The sequence below is a fragment of the Phocoena sinus genome, chromosome 6, assembly GCF_008692025.1.
Source record: "Phocoena sinus isolate mPhoSin1 chromosome 6, mPhoSin1.pri, whole genome shotgun sequence".
Lineage (NCBI taxonomy): Eukaryota > Metazoa > Chordata > Mammalia > Artiodactyla > Phocoenidae > Phocoena > Phocoena sinus.
Window position 1 is genome coordinate 13,958,185 of NC_045768.1, and position 17,836 is coordinate 13,976,020.

Below are 17,836 nucleotides of genomic sequence, written 5' to 3' on the forward strand. Positions count from 1 at the left end.
ACCAGGGCTCGAACCCTTGTCCCCTGCATTGGCAGGCAGATTCTTAACCACTGCGCCACCAGGGAAGCCTGAAAAAAGCTATTTTTCTCCATTGAATTGCCTCTGTGCTTTGTCAAAAATTAGTTGATGATATTTGTGAAAGTCTATTCTTGGGCTCTCTATTCTATTCCGTTGATCTTTGTGTTTATTCTTTCACCGATAACACATTGTCTTGATTAGTGCAGCTTTAGATTGTCTTGAAATCAGTTATTGAGACTCCAACTTTATTTCTCTTCGGCTATTCAAGTTTCAACCAAAAAATCCTGCTGATATTTTGATCAGGGTTCATCAGCTCTGTAGATCTAATTGTTATGGTATGTCTCTCCATTTATGTAGGTCTTTCTGGTTTCTTTCATCAGTGTTTTGCAGTTTTTAGCATAAAAACCATACATATACTATTTTACTTTATATCTAAGTATTTCATATAGAGAGATGGCAAGAATTATCCATATTTTATAGACTGAGACACTGAAACGCAGAACAGTTAGACTTACTGAAGGTCACGGAGATAGTTAATTAGCAGCATATTTTGGTTTTCAGGTGTCCTGGGTCTCTCTAGTGTTTTGTTTTTTTAATTTAATTTTATTTACTTTTTTATACAGTAGGTTCTTATTAGTCATCCATTTTTATACACATCATTGTATACATGTCAATCCCAATCGCCCAGTTCATCACCCCCCACCACCCCTGCCGCTTTCCCCCCTTGGTGTCCATACGTTTGTTCTCTACATCTGTGTCTCAATTTCTGCCCTGCAAACCGGTTCATCTGTACCATTTTTCTAGGTTCCACATATATGCGTTAATATACGATATTTGTTTTTCTCTTTCTGACTTACTTCGCTCTGTATGACAGTCTCTAAATCCATCCACGTCTCTACAAATGACCCAATTTCGTTCCTTTTTATGGCTGAGTAATATTCCATTGTATATATGTACCACATCTTCTTTATCCATTCATCTGTCAATGGGTATTTAGGTTGCTTCCATGACCTTGCTATTGTAAATAGTGCTGCAATGAAAATTGGGGTGCATGTGTCTTTTTGAATTAGGGTTTTCTCTGGTTATATACCCAGTAGTGGGATTGCTGGGTCTGTCTAGTGTTTTTACTACTCGTTTTCATAGGCAGAAGCTGCTTCTTTTTTTTTTTTTTAAACATCTTTATTAGAGTATAATTGCTTTACAATGGTGTGTCAGTTTCTGCTTTATAACAAAGTGAAAGCAGAAGCTTCTTATAGTGAAAAACGTGTACTTTGGTGTTATTTAGTTTGAGTTGCAGTTTGTTCTCCTGTGCTGGTTAGTTGTATGATTTGTTTCATCTCTCTAAGACTCAATTTCCTCCTTCAAAGAACCTTCCTCACATGATTGTGGTGAAGACTAAAGGAGGCCATATGTGTAAAGTTTCTAATGTGACGTTTGATATACATACAGCACATGCTCAATAACTGGTAATATCATCTCTGTTACTATTTGTAGTAAAAGGTAGTTGTTACAGCCTTTCCCAGAACTTGCTGTCTTGTCTCATTAATTAGATGAATTGTCTTTGAATTGTGGAAAACTGGCAGTGAGCCAGGGACAAGCACTAACAACATGGTCCTTAAAGCATGAGACAAATTTTTCAACAAAACCTATGTCATGCTACACTTTTTTTTTTCATATGTCTACCGTAAAGTAGAAGAAATGTTTTGCAGTAGTGAATTGTGATTGGGAATTTTAATGGATATATTTTTATTTTAAAAGGTAAAGCTTTCTTTAAAAGTGGTGGCTTTAGGGGCTTCCCTGGTGGCGCAGTGGTTGAGAGTCCGCCTGCCGATGCAGGGGATACGGGTTCGTGCCCCGGTCCGGGAAGATCCCACATGCCGCGGAGCGGCTGGGCCCGTGAGCCATGGCCGCTGGGCCTGCGCGTCTGGAGCCTGTGCTCCGCGGCGGGAGAGGCCGCATTGGTGAGAGGCCCGCATACCGCAAAAAAAAAAAAAGAAGTGGTGGCTTTAAAACTTTCCATATTTCTACAAAGCCTGGTTTAACTCAAAAACTCATCAACTTTAGTATTGTTTCCCAGCTTTGCAAAGATCTGTGACCTTACACTGGCATAACATAAATGTGAAATATAATTTGAGTATCAGTGTTATGCTAGAGTAGGACCTTTTATAAAAATAAGAACTCTATGTTGATAATTCCTTTTCCCTAGAATGAGGCCTTTCTGAGATTCCTGTACTCTAAACCTACAAAGATGAAGTATGGGCCTAATAAAAACTACGTTTTGAAATAAATACCCCATACACTTAGGAAATCAGGTCTATAGTCAAGACAGTATAATTTGTTGTTGTTGTAATTTTCTGTTCTTTTGATGTGCAGGCAGAGGTTTGAATTAAGTATTCCTATTTCCAACAATTATTTTTCCTTTTCTTTTCAACTTGAAAATCAGGAGAGACGTTATTTTTGTAGATGCTATCCTAGGTTTGTGAAAAAGGATGAAGTTTTATGTTGGATAGATTCAAAGTTGTTTTCCTGGTCTTTGTTTAAATAGAGTAGGATTTTTAATGATCAATCTCAAAGGGAAATAAGCAATTGTATATGAAAAAGGGTTGGAAATCCCATACATCTTTATGTTTCATTTTTTCCCTCTTCTCCCTCATTCTACATAGGAGCAATTACAATCCAAGACTTTAGTTGAAGCCAAAGGAAAAAGGAAAATTCTACTTCTTTTAGTTAAATAGCATTTTAAATCCTAAAATGTTCCACAGCTCCTTATGCAGTAATCAGCCGAAGCGTTAATCAGTTCTCGCTGTCTTAATTGTAACATTAGCTTTGAAAAAGACTGAGTTATTAGTTGGGTCCCATATTGACTTTAGTGCCACAGTCCAGCTAAAATCGTTGCTTGTGGTACACCATGGCTTCCCTCTAGCAAAATTTAAGAATCTAGTCTAGTAAAACTTCATTGCTTTTTTTAAACTTTTTTTTAATTTTAAAATTTATATCCAATAAAATTTACTCATTTGGTTCGCAGTTTTATCAGTTTTGACAAGTGCACAATCAAGATACAAAACAATTTCATTACTCCCTCAAAATTCCCTTGAGCTTGTAGTTAGCCCTTCCCCCTACCCGCCCCCCCACCCCAATTCCTGGAAAACCCCTGATCTTTTCTCTGCTCTTATATATAGTTTTGCCTTTTCCAGAATATCATGTAAATGGAATCATATAATATGTACCTTTTTGAGTCTGGCTTTCTTCATGTAGCATAACGCATTTGAGGTCCATCACATCCTTGTCAAAGCATCCATGTCAATGCTTCCTTCCTTTTCATTGCTGAGTAGTATTCCATTGTAAGAAAGTACCACAGCCTATCCAGTTCACTAGTTGAAGGACATTTGGGTTGTTTCCAGATTTGGGTGATTATGAATATAGCTCTATAAACATTTAATACAAGTTTTTGTGTGAACATAGGTTTTCATTTTCCTTGATAAATACCTAGGAGTGGAATTGCAGAGTCATATGATGAAGGTATATTTAATTTATAAGAAACTATTTTCCAAAGTGTCTGTACTATTTTGCATTCACAGCAATAGTTTTTGAAAGTTTCAATTCCTCTGCATCCTTCCCAGCAATCGATATTGTCATTTTTTTGTTTTGTTTATTTAACTTGAACCATTCTAATAGGTGGGTATTCATTGCCTCTTACTGTGCAATTTGCTCTTTGACTTCCATTCAGTAGATGCTGTTATAATGGTTGCATTGTGTGTGTAGAGAATACTTTTAAACATTAGAATACAGTTAATAGAGAGAGAGAAAAGAAGGAAAAGGAGGAAGTAGAGGAATAAGAGGTTATTCTTTGGGAAGTTGGGAAGATGTGTTTTTTTCTTTGGCTTTTAGGGTACAAAGCAGGAAGTGGTGACAATTGTACCAGTATGATGAGTGCCGCCATAACTCTTGTCATATGACCTCTGTTCATAATGCTCCCCAAATATTTTATATCCTGGAATCAGCTTATTCCCATCTAATGATAAGCCTGAGAAACTCAATTTCTCCATAATTATAAATGACCTCTAGATCGTGCCTTACAAAATAATTATGTTTTCCTGAAGGAGATACTAAAGTGTATTTATTTTTTACTTAAGTGTATATTTTCAGATAATTTTAAACTTACTAAACTTGAATTTTTAATGTTTTAAATTTTCATTATAAGATTAAATACTGAGTCTTAATATATTTTAAATACTTATCTTCTAGTTTTTGCTGCTTTGAGATTGAACAGAAGATGCCATATTATAGTACAATTTACTATGTCTTCTGAATATGGGGAAAAATGAAAAGTTTTAGAATAGCCAAAAGCAGTTTTTCTTTCCTTCTTTTTTTTTGGTATTCTTAATAGATATATTTTTTGTATTCTTTCAATATCTGAAGATACTGAAAAGCAAGAGTGAAATGATTGTTGAAGGAATGGAGTCAGAGATTGAGTTTTGCAAAGATATTTCCACAGTTTTGCAAGAGGCTATAGATAGAATTTCAGGCTATATTCCTGAATCAGATTCCTGTGAGTGCTCTGTGTTAGTTGTATTTACAAGTATTTTTTTCAGTATCTATGCTTAAGTGCAATACTTGTTTCATAATCATTTTAGTTCAGCAACAGTGCTGATATCAATGAACATTTCTTTATGAGATTTGCATCATGAATTGACTGAGGACACAATTTTTTTCACTTTCTTATTCAGTCTTTTTCAAATCTTTCACTTCTTTTATAGTTCTTTTTTATCTGCAAAAGGCTAACACACTATTGTATCAAACTGCCTTAGTCTTCAGACATCATAGTTAATTACAGCACTGAGAAAGGACTTCAGAAACAGGCACAGAGAAACAAAGGACACATTAATTAGGCCATATTACTACAATTAATATTTTTCTAAAAACTCCCATCGAAGTAGCTGCAGTTACCAAAACATAATTAAAATTCTGTAGATGATATAATGGACTTTTTACTGAGCTAAGGACACGAGTTGGTTAAAAGTTGAATGTAGGGAGAAGCCTACCAGGTGTATGAAAAGCCCGGAAAAGATCTTTAATATGTTCAAGGAGATAATCTCTTACCAGGACAGGTGTTTTTGCATAAAGAGGGGACTTACGGGACTTCTTAACAAAATTACTTTTTTTTTTCTTTAGGGCTAAAATTTTCATCTTTTGGCTTTGGTAAGGGATGTTTGAAGAGTGCAGTGTTTAATTAATTAATTAATTTTTAATAAATTTATTTATTTTATTTATTTATTTTTGGCGGCATTGGGTCTTTGTTGCTGCGTGCGGGCTTTCTCTAGTTGCAGCGAGCAGGGGCTACTCTGTTGCATTGCGTGGGCTTCTCACTGCGGTGGCTTCTCTTATTGCGGAGCACAGGCTCTAGGCGCACAGGCTCCAGTAGTTGTGGCTCACGGGCTCTAGAGCATGGGCTCCGTAGTTGTGGTGCACGGTCTTAGTTGCTCCATGGCATGTGGGATCTTCCCAGACCAGGGCTCGAACCCATGTCCCCTGCATTGAGGTGGATTCTTAACCACTGCACCACCAGGGAAGCCCTATATTTCTGTGTTATTGTTTTTTTGTTTTTTTGCGGTACGCAGGCCTCTCACTGCTGTGGCCTCTCCCATCGCAGAGCACAGGCTCTGGACGCGCAGGCTCAGCGGCCATGGCTCACAGGCCCAGCCGCTCCACGGCATGTGGGATCTTCCCGGACCGGGGCACGAACCCGTGTCCCCTGCGTCAGCAGGCGGACTCTCAACCATTGCACCACCAGGGAAGCCCCCTATATTTCTATTTTTAAACAATTTGGCTCCAGATTTTAGTTTCTTATTCTTCTTCGGGGTTCACGTCACCGTATTTCATTGTTCTTCAGAAGCCAAACAAAAAGAAATGTCTCCCTGCTCATATATATGTTACTCTTCTCTATTTTTCTGTAGAGTTTTCCTAAGAATTATAGGGCACTGAAAGGAAACACGCTACTCAAATGATGGCGAGTTTATTCCATATTTACTCATAGGCAACAAAATGAGCCTTTTGGCATTTCATTCAGACTTGTCTGTGATTAGCGTTTTGTGTCCTCTTCATCTTGTTTCACTCCCATTAACATACACACTAGTGCCTTACCATCAGTCATGTCACAGACTCCTTTGTGCCGCTCTGGTGTCTAAGATTCTACCTCATTAAAAAGTCAGCACTTCATCTCTTGTCTTTGGCTATAGGTCCTTCCCACTGCTTTTATCGATTGACATGTCTTTTCTTCTTTTTTCATATTGCCAGTCTCCTAGAAAATTGCATTGTTTCTGCATTAACTCCTATCTGGTTCCGTATGAATGTCAAGAACTGTGAAGGCTCTGAGAGTTTACTTACAAGCTAATGAGTTATCCTGACACAATTTAATGCATGTTCATAGTCCTTTATATTTATTACTGTTGCTCATACTATTCATTTAATTTGGATCATTTCATTTGAGGTTAAACACTGGGATAGGGCCTCAGATTCTGAGCTCCAAACCGAAAAGATGCATATGTTCCCTGGCACTTGACTTGGTATGCTTTACTTCCTTCCCTTTGGTTAATCTGGGGAGGAATGTTAATGTGATAGTGTATTTTTGTCTTGCTATATCAGGTGACAGCACTTCATCCTGGCACTAGGGTGATCGTCTCTTCTCTTGCTGAAATATTTGCAGTTCACCCCACTACCGTTAGGATGATTAGTACCAAGGGCATATGATCAATAAATGCTCTTTTTTTTCTCTCTGAAACCATGTCCTACACCCTTTTGCTTTCATCGTTGTATTTGTAGGCACCCATGTTGGTAATGTATGGAGCCCAGCATATGAAGGATACGCTGTTCTTCTCTACCTGACCCACAGCTTAAATTCCTGAATGTCAGGACGCTAATTCTATTTCACAGACATTGTCCAAAACTGACATGGTAATAAACCTAATCCCAGGCTTTCAGATCTCATCACAAAGCTGTGGCCTGTGAATCTGGCCATCTAAATTGTGTTTCTATTATTTTATTTGGAATCCCTTTCTTCCAGCTATTGTAGTAATTAGTTCGGCACTCCAAACGGCTTCCAGTTTATGTGTTGGGCCTGAGTGTTATAGGTACTGTATTATGCCTGTTTACAGATGAGAGAAGGAAGGGACAAGGAGGTTAACTAACTCACCTAAGGTCATAAAGTTAGTAAGTGATGGAGCTGGATTTAAACCTGTAGCTGTCTGCTTCTATCGTCTGTGCTCATATCTGCTTCACTTTACTGCCTTAATCTTTAAATTACTGTTGTATGAGGGTCATGGGTGGTAGTTGTTATTATGGGTTCAAACAAGGGGCAATAGAATTAGAGTTTATGGAGGAGTAAATTTCAGCTGATTCTTGAAATAAGGGACAGATTTAAATATGTGGAGAGGAGAGAACATTACAAGGAGCACAGAATGGGACTGAAAAGAGTATGTTCAGGGGATAATGAAAAGGCTGAATCAGTTCTATAGAAATAATAAATAACCAACAAACTTGGTTACTACTGAAGTTTTATCCGTAAGACTTGATTGAAAAAAATACTTAGTTTTTTGGGCTTCCCTGGTGGTGCAGTGGTTGAGAGTCCACCTGCCGATGCAGGGGACAGGGGTTCGTGCCCCGGTCCGGGAAGATCCCACATGCCGCAGAGCGGCTGGGCCCGTGAGCCATGGCCGCTGAGCCTGCGTGTCTGGAGCCTGTGCTCCGCAACGGGAGAGGCCACAACAGTGGGAGGCCCGCGTATTGCAAAAAAAAAAAAAAACACACAAAAACACTTAGTTTTTATCTCAAAGTTCTTAACAGTTTTACTAAAAATGTTATTCATTGGGAACACTGATTCACATTTTAGATGGAAGCACATTAGTAAAGAAATAATAGAATAAAATTCTCAGTTTTTATTATAGAGTTTTTTAGTCCATTCATTTTTCTTGAGCTAATTCTGCCCACACCAGCACAATTTGCTTGGTTTAATTTGTGATGAAATTGGTCCAGCAGGAGGAATTGAATGTATGTTGGAATTCTGCCAGATTTTGGAAGAAAATGTTATTTTTAGCATTCTGGTCATTTTTGGTAGAGTGAAGGCCTTGCCATGAAGTTGTTATTGGCAGGTTTACAGACCACTAAACACGGCTTCCTTATTTACAAAAACCACACACACACACACACACACACACACACACACAAACCAAGAAACTAGACATAATGTGAAAACATGTAACTCTGTCACAGAAATGTCATGCTTATGTAGCTTAGTAAAACTAAGAATCCTGATTGAGATGGGAAGCTTATTCCTTTCCTAAGTTTGGGGCTGAAGAAATCTGAACTCTCCTCTGGGTTTTGTACCTAATTCACCACTCAAGCTTAAAATATACATAAAATAAACAAATCACTTACATATTCATTCATTTGGTATATTTACAAATTAGAAGAGGTGTGAAGAGCAGAGAGATAAGCTGACACCAAAGGTTAGGAACTGAAGAAGTGTGGGCCAAGAGCTGGTCAAGTGAGAATATCTTTGTGGAATCCTTTGTTTGGACTTGTGTGCATAAGCTATTTGTGATGACATAAAGAATTTTGAAGGTTAATTTCGTTGTCTAGAATAGAGAAGCAAACTTCTTTATAGCTTTCTTTTTAAGACTCTGGATTTGCAGTTTATCCAGTATCTTTTTAAAAATCATCAAAAGTTATGTTAAAGATTTTTTTCAAGCTAAACTTTTATCTATATGTATAATGTCATTTTATATATTGATAGTTCCTTACTTATTCAGAAGTATAATTTGTCATAGATTTCTCTGAGCTTTTTTTTTTTTTTTTTTGTGGTACGCGGGCCTCTCACTGTTGTGGCCTCTCGCGTTGCGGAGCACAGGCTCCGGACGCGCAGGCTCAGCGGCCATGGCTCACGGGCCCAGCCGCTCCACGGCATGTGGGATCTTCTCGGACCAGGGCATGAACGCGTGTTCCCTGCATTGGCAGGCGCACTCTCAACCATTGCGCCACCAGGGAAGCCCTCTCTGAGCTTTTTAAACCGAGGTCCATAGCTACTTTGGAATGGGGGCTATTTCTAAAATATGTACAAGGTTTTATCTGCAATTGACTTTAACTACATGTTTCTGTATATGGTTAGAAAGTCCTATGTTGATACTTTGTCAAACTATGTGGAAAATACTTTCTTCTTAATAGAATGAGTATAAATAATAGCAAAAAACAAATCCTAACTGACCTTTAAATGTATCTGCATTAAAAAGCTAAAGCCGCTAACACATATATATGGAATCTAAATTAAAAAAAAAATGGTTCTGATGAACCTAGGGGCAGGACAGGAATAAAGACGTAGATGTAGAGAATGGCCTTGAGGACACGGGGGTGGGGGGGCGGGAAGCTGGGACGAAGTGAGAGAGTGGCGTGGACGTATATACACTACCAAGTGTAAGATAGCTAGTGGGAAGCAGCTGCATAGCACAGGGAGATCAGCTTGGTGCTTTGTGACCACCTAGAGGGGTGGGATAGCGAGGGTGGGAGGAAGATGCAAGAGGGAGGGGATACAGGGATATATGTATACATATAGCTGATTCACTTTGTCATATAGCAGCAACTAACACAATACTGTAAAGCAATTATACTCCAATAAAGATGTAAAAAACAAAAAAAATCTAAAGCTGGGACTTCCCTGGTGGTCCAGTGGTAAAGAATCCACCTTACAATGCAGGAGACACGGGTTCGAGCCCTGGTCTAGGGAGATCCCACATGCCGTGGAGTAACTAAGCCCACATGCCACAACTACTGAGCTCGCATGCCACAATGCGAGAGCCCGCGTGCCACAAACTACAGAGCCCACGCGCTCTGGAGCCCACGAGCCACAACTAGAGAAGAGAAAAACCCACAGGCCACAACTAGAGAGAAGCCCGGGTGCTGACATGAGGAGCCTGGGCGCTGCAACGGAAGATCCCACGTGCCGCAACTAAGGCCTGATGCAGCCAAAAATAAATAAATAATAAAATAAATCTTAAAAAAAACCCACGGAAATGATTTTTCTTTTTTTTCGGTACGCGGACCTCTCACTGTTGCGGCCTCTCCCGTTGCGGAGCACAGGCTCCGGATGCGCAGGCCCAGTGGCCATGGCTCACGGGCCCAGCCGCTCCGCGGCATGTGGGATCTTCCCGGACTGGGGCATGAACCCGTGTCCCCTGCATCGGCAGGTGGACTCTCAACCACTGCACCACCAGGGAAGCCCCTTGGAAATGATTTTTTTTTTTTTAAAAGCTAAAGCCAACTACTTCTAAATATTTTCATTCAAAAAACTGTTTGAAATATCTAAAGAAAATGTTTATTTTCTAAATCTTTTAATTTGGGAAAGAGATTCAAATTGTGATTGGTTTTAACCCACTGATCAGGATGCCCCTGTAAACGTTCTCACCTGGGATTTATTGTTTGTCATTTCCTCACCTTAAAGTTTCACCTGGGATTTATTGTTTGTCATTTCCTCACCTTAAAGTTGCAATTCTCTGTTAATTTCTTCCTGGGAAGAACATACTAGTTCATGATTCCAGCTGTAGCACAATCTTGTCTGACCTGTATAAGTTACCACAGTCAACCGTCTGCGCTTTTGCTGCTATACAGCGGGATTATTTATTATTTAATGTGTAGTCATTTCCAGCATGTGCTCTCAGTGCCATGTAGATAAGCATAGGCCCTGCCTTTGGAGATTTCTAATCCAGAAAAACTAGTAATATACAGACCCACCCATACATTGGAGTATAGCGTAAGAGGGCTAGAAGATAAAGAGTGCTGAAAAAGAAATTGAGAATGTTAGTTTTATAATTAGTTTATATACTTTACTGTATATAATTCCCAATTTAAATAAACTAAATAGGATAGAAAGTGAATTTGAACTAGACTTAATTTTATCCATCCTTACAAAGTTGTCATGAATATTTATTAAGAAAAATAAAATAGAGCTCATTTTATTAGGAAAGCATTAAACCTTAATTGATATCTCTTTCCCTCTTTTCTTTGCAGGATATGTATGTAACTGCTCTGTGGTTGGAAGCCTGGATGTGAATCGCTGCAACCAGACCACAGGGCAGTGCGAGTGTCAGCCAGGTTATCAGGGTCTTCGCTGTGAAACCTGCAAGGAGGGTTTGTACCTGAATCGTACTTCCAGGCTCTGTCTGCCATGTGACTGTAGTCCACGTGGAGCCCTCAGCATACTCTGCAACAGGTAAGCAGCAGAAGTTGAAGGTAAAATTAATTTTATTTTATTACACACACAAAAAGGCCTCTGCTCTCAAGGACCAGACTGGTTTAAATAAAGGGGCCATAGATTTACAAAATATTTCACATATTTTTTATCATTTTGTGAATTATATTTGATGTCAAGATTTAAAAGCTTCTAATTTACTGATTTAGTTCTTCAAAAGCACCTCAGTAACCAATTTTGCCTTGTAATAGTTTCTCTAAATTTCATGGGAAAAAAGTATTGAGAAAGCAGTCTGCTTCCTGGAAGCAATAACTTCCAGGCATTTCCAGTGAAAATGTCCTTGTTATGTTTATTAACATACTATTAGAGTTTCAGGAAACTTATTCTTTGGTTTATTTTTTCTTTTTTCAAAATTCTAAAGCTGTTTCTTTGCACATGTAAGGCTTAAACTTGGTAATATCCTAATGTCTTTAATTAGTGTGAAAAAGACTGGTTTCACTCTATGTACCAGTATATACATTTTGGGGGACCAAAACTAGATTAAGCAGAAATTGTCTGGAAATTACCTTTAAAATAGTAAATTATTTGTAGGTGACTTAATCTAGTAGAACAGTGCCCTGTAATCTAAGGATCTGCCTTCTACTCCACTGAAAGTAATTATCATTTGACCTTGTGTGAGGTACTTAGCTTTCTGGGGACCTCAAGTGAAAAAGCTGAAGAGGCAGTGTTATGTGATGAAAAGAACAGAGCTTTAGGATCAATCTAACCTGGGTATGGATCCAAGATCGGCTGCCACTTAGGAGCTTTGTGATTTCAGCAACTTATTTCACTTCTCTGCGCCTCAGTTTCTTCTCAAGGTTGTTGTGAAGGTTAAATGAGTAGAATCTATGTAAAATACCCAGCACACCTCACTCAATTAATTCTGGTTTCTTTCAATTTCAGAGGAATATTGTTGGCTTGATGAGGGAGTATTTTTTTTTTTTTTTTTTTTGCGGTACGCGGGCCTCTCATTGTTGTGGCCTCTCCCGTTGCAGAGCACAGGCTCCGGACACGCAGGCTCAGCGGCCATGGCTCACGGGCCCAGCTGCTCCGTGGCATGTAGGATCTTCCCAGACCGGGGCACGAACCCGTGTCCCCTGCATTGGCAGGCGGACTCTCAACCACTGCGCCACCAGGGAAGCCCGAGGGAGTATTTTTAAATAATCTTTAGCTCCTTGGCAGAAAAGTTTCTTTATACTTAGCAGTAGATACTTCGGATGCTTTATAAATCATATAGTTACAGGGACTTCCCTGATGGTCCAGTGGTGAAGTCTCCGTGCTTCCACTGCAGGGGGCCTGGGTTTGATCCCTGGTTGGGGAACTAGGATCCCACATACAGCGCGGCGCAGCCCCCCCAAAAACTTGTACAATACTGTATCGTATTGTACTTCTATTAAAAATATAGATGTGAACTTAAGAGGTTTATAATTTCGAATACAACAATAATCGATGTTTATGATGCTTGGTATTTTTAAATAGTTAACTGTCTAAATCCTCATAGCAACTCCTTTTATGTAGGTTATTAAATCACAAAGATAGTAAGTGGCAGAAAAGGAATTCCAAATTTGGTCTTCCAGTACTAAGTCCAGTATTCTTATCATCATGCCGTATAGCTTCTATAATGAGAAAACATAATCACTTTGTTACTTGAGTTTGAGAATATAACGGTTGCTTACCATTGCTCCCTTTACTCCCCTAAAACATGCCGACACAAGTTATATTCAGAAGGCCCACATTTCTTACCATTTTAAAAGATGAGATTTGTGTAAGTTTGTTCATTCTGGTACCTAAAGGCATGTCCACTACATTTTTTAAAATAATATTTATTTATTTGGCTGTGCTGAGTCTTAGTTGCGGCACTCGGGATATTTGTTGTGGCATGCGGGCTCTTCGTTGTGGTGTGTGGGCTCCTCCCTAGTTGCAGGGTGTGGGCTCCAGAGCACATGGGCTCTGTAGTTGCGGCATGCAGGCTCTCTAGTTGCGGCATGCATGCTCTCTAGTTGTGGCACGTGGGCTCAGTAGTTGCTCCATGGCATGTGGGATCTTAGTTCCCCGACCAGGGATCGAACCCGCGTCCCCTTCATTTGAAGGTGGATTCTTAACCACTGGACCACCAGGGAAGTCCCCTGTCCACTACTTCTTTTAAAATAAGATTCTGCAAACACATTTGCTTTGAGTACTTTTGGAAAGATAAAAAAGTGTTTACTTCTAGGTCAAACTACCTTATTAGAGGAGAAAGAAATGAGAAGAGTGAGAGAGAGTTTGAAAAGCTGGAGAAGAGGGAAAAAAGTAATACTAATGTTTATGTAGTATACTGCTGTTTTCATAGGTCTTTTACAAATTACTTATTTATCTTTTCCCTGCCAGTGAATGTCATCAAGTGACATAGGCTAAAACACCATTCTGAAAATAGGTAGTAACTATAAAGTAGTGGAAAAGTGCACTGGACATTCGAAAGTCTAGGGCAGGGGTCTGTAAACCAAATCCATGAACCAAATCCAGTCCACTGCCTGTTTTTGTAAATAAAGTTTCATTGGAGCACAGAAGCCTCATTTCTTGATTGTTTTGGCCCCAAGGATAGGCATATTAAAATTTTGAGATAAATCCATAATTTTTTCTATGAGTTACTACAGAGTAATATTTAATTAAATTTTAAAAATAATATTATTTCAAAATATCAGGCAGTTTGTCAGAGCAAGCAATGCATCACAAAAGTCATTTAAAAACTTGTACTTAAAGAAAGTCATTAGAAGGAAGGCATGGGAGCTCAGAATTCAGCTCTAAGCACTGCATTTCTTTTCTTCTTTTTCTTTTCGACTTTTAATTTTATTTTATTAAAAAATGTTTTTAACATCTTTATTGGAGTATAATTGCTTTACAATGGTGTGTTAGTTTCTGCTTTATAACAAAGTGAATCAGCTATACATATACATATATCCCCATATCTCCTCCCTCTTGTGTCTCTCTCCCACCCGTCCTATCCCATCCCTCTAAGTGGTCACAAAGCACCGAGCTGATCTCCCTGTGCTGTGCGGCTGCTTCCCACTAGCTATCTATTTTACATTTGGTAGTGTATATACGACCATGCCACTCTCTCACTTCATCCCAGCTTACCCTTCCGCTTCCCTGCGTCCTCAAGTCCATTCTCTACATCAGCGTTATTCCTGTCCTGCCCCTAGGTTCTTCAGAACCTTTTTTTTTTTTAGATTCCATATATATGTGTTAGCATACAGTATTTGTTTTTCTCTTTCTGACTTACTGTCACTCTGTATGATAGACTCTGAGTCCATCCATCTCACTACAAATAGCTCAATTTTGTTTCTTTTTATGGCTAATATTCCATTGTATATATGTGCCACATCTTCTTTATCCATTCATCTGTCGATGGACACTTAGGTTGCTTCCATCTCTGCGCTATTGTAAATAGAGCTGCAGTGAACACTGTGATACATGACTCTTTTTGAATTATGGTTTTCTCAGGGTATATGCCCAGTAATGCGATTGCTGGGTTGTATGCTAGTTCTATTTCTAGTTTTTTAAGGAACCTCCACACTGTTCTCCACAGTGGCTGTATCAATTTACATTCCTACCAACAGTGCAAAAGGGTTCCCTTTTCTCCACACCCTCTCCAGCATTTATTGTTTGTAGATTTTTTGATGATGGCCATTCTGATTGGTGTAAGGTGATACCTCATTGTAGCTTTGATTTGCATTTCTCTAATGATTAGTGATGTTGAGCATTCTTTCATGTGTTTGTTGGCAATCTGTATATCTTCTTTGGAGAAATGTCTCTTTAGGTCTTCTGCCCATTTTTGGATTGGGTTGTTTGTTTTTTTGATATTGAGCTGCATGAGTTGCTTGTAAATTTTGGAGGTTAATCCTTTATCAGTTACTTCATTTGCAAATATTTTCTCCCATTCTGAAGGTTGTCTTTTTGTCTTGTTTATGTTTTCCTTTGCTGTGCAAAAGCTTTTAAGTTTCATTAGGTCCCATTTGTTTATTTTTATTTCCATTTCTCTAGGAGGTGGGTCAAAAAGGATCTTGCTGTGATTTATGTCATAGAGTGTTCTGCCTATGTTTTCCTCTAAGAGTTTTATAGTGTCTAGCCTTATATTTAGGTATTTAATCCATTTTGAGTTTATTTTTGTGTATGGTGTTAGGGAGTGTTCTAATTTCATTCTTTTACATGTAGCTGTCCAGTTTTCCCAGCACCACTTACTGAAGAGGCTGTCTTTTCTCCACTGTGTATTCTTGCCTCCTTTATCAAAAATAAGGTGGCCATATGTGCATGGATTTTTTTTTTTTTTTTTAATTTTTTTTGCGGTACGCGGGCCTCTCACTGTTGTGGCCTCTCCCGTTGCGGAGCACAGGCTCCGGACGCACAGGCTCAGCGGCCATGGCTCACGGGCCCAGCTGCTCCGCGGCATGTGGGATCTTCCCGGACCGGGGCACGAACCCGTGTCCCCTGCATCGGCAGGCGGACTCTCAACCACTGCGCCACCAGGGAAGCCCTGCATGGATTTATCTCTGGGCTTTCTATCCTGTTCCGCTGATATATGTTTCTGTGTTTGTGCCAGTTCCATACTGTCTTGATTACTGTAGCTTTGTAGTATAGTCTGAGGTCTGGGAACCTGATTCCTCCAGCTCCGTTTTTTATTCTCAAGATTGCTTTGGCTATTCGGGGTCTTTTGTGTTTCCATACAAATTGTAAGCACTGCATTTCTTACTACAAGAAAGGAAGTTAAATTGACATGAGACTTGAGGAACAGAAATGGGAAGTTGCAGGACTATGTACTTTGGCAAGAACATATGGGTGAACTCTGAGGAAACACCTCTATGTTCTGCTCTGCGATAAATTATATGTGGGTAAGTTAAGGGAAAAAGGAAATTGTAGGCAAGTAGTGTGATATGTAGCAGAAAGGAGGTGGAATCTGAAATTAGTACTTTGATTCCATTCTTGATTTAGCCACTTACTAACTGTACAATCTTGATCCTCAGTGTTTTCTACTGTAAAATAGGATTCATAAATGTAGCATGAAGAATTTTTGTGAGAATTAAATTGTGTGTGTGTGTACCCACTTACATTGTAACTGGCACTTAGATTCGGCTCAGTAACACCCCAGTAGTTGAGTCTGTTTTTATTTTATTTTATTTTATTTATTTATTATAAATTTATTTATTTCTTTTTATTTTTGGCTGCATTGGGTTTTTGTTGCTGCACATGGGCTTTCTCTCTAGTTGCAGCAAGCGGGGCTATTCTTCGTTGCAGCGCAAGGGCTTCTCATTGCGGTGGCTTCTCTTTGTTGTGGAGCACAGGCTCTAGGCGCATGGGCTTTGGTAGTTGTGGCATGCGGGCTCACTAGTTGTGCCTCGCGGTCTCTAGAGCTCAGGCTCAGTAGTTGTGGCACATAGGCTTAGTTACTCCGCGGCATGTGGGATCTTCCTAGACCAGAGCTTGAACCCGTGTCCCCTGCATTGGCAGGTGGATTCTTAACCACTGCACCAACAGGGAAGTCCCCTGTTTTTTTTTTTTTAAATGAGGAATAGAATTGGTGACTCACAAAAGAGGAGAATTAAGTCACCCAGTCTTGGGTATGAGTAGGGGTTGGGATATCTGTTTCTGTTGGTAGGCTAAAGAAGAAATTGTTCACTGTAGAAGAAAAAAAAGTTTAGCTTATTTTCTTCCATTTTAAAGAAACCCATATATGCTTTTTAAAATTGGACATTTCATACTTTAGAATAATAACAGCTAAAATGAATTGAATGCATGCTAGGCACTATCCTAAGGCCTTTGCAGGTAGTGATTAATTTAATCCTCACAGCAACCATATCAGGAAGGCACTATTATTATTATTCTCATTTGTACAGGAAAAGAGTTGCAAGTTAGGTAATTTGCCTAACTTATGATATAGTAGCCAGTAAATAAGAGTTGGAATTGAAACATATACAGTCTGGATCTATAGTATATATTCCTATCCATTATGTTGGTATAGCCCCTCTCGAAATCTCAGATATTGAGCAAAGTGAGTGAGTATTGTAAGAAACTTTGATGCTGTGGTGCCAACTACTTGATATTTTATAGGAATTTCTTCTGATTATATAGTTGGTGCTATATAAATAACTCTTCTTGGGAAAGAGTAATCCCAGTTTTAGCTTAGTAGACATTGAGAACATTAGAGGAAGTTCATAAATATATGCTAAATTTCTAAGTAGAGTAGTTTAGAGTAGTAAAAAAGCAGGAATAATTAAGAAAGGATTCCCAGAGGAGGTAGGAACTGAGTTGTGCCTTACAGGTTATGATTTGGGAAGAGAGATGAGAAGAGAAAAAACATGTGAATCCAAGAGAATTTCCTAAGTTTATGCCATGAGATGAGAAATATGATCTCCTAACACATATGCAAATTCTCTTCTGTCATGACCTTCTTGTTCTTTTTTTTTTTTTTAAATGAAAGTAGAATTGTGGACTCAATTCTGTCCAGATTCTCTGATACATCTACTGTCATACATCTACTATGAATGAATAGCTGGCTTTTTAAAAATTTATTTG

General features: G+C 39.0%; 1 protein-coding gene across 1 annotated transcript in view; it reads left to right on the forward strand.

Moving 5' to 3' along the window:
* MEGF9 (multiple EGF like domains 9) overlaps positions 1-17,836 on the forward strand; it is an 85,724-nt gene that overhangs the window by 31,653 nt on the left and 36,235 nt on the right. The window contains exons 2-3 of the mRNA XM_032634919.1: positions 11,071-11,272; positions 13,719-13,728. Of these exons, the coding sequence (XP_032490810.1) occupies positions 11,071-11,272; positions 13,719-13,728 (212 nt within the window). The remainder of the gene's footprint in view (positions 1-11,070; positions 11,273-13,718; positions 13,729-17,836) is intronic.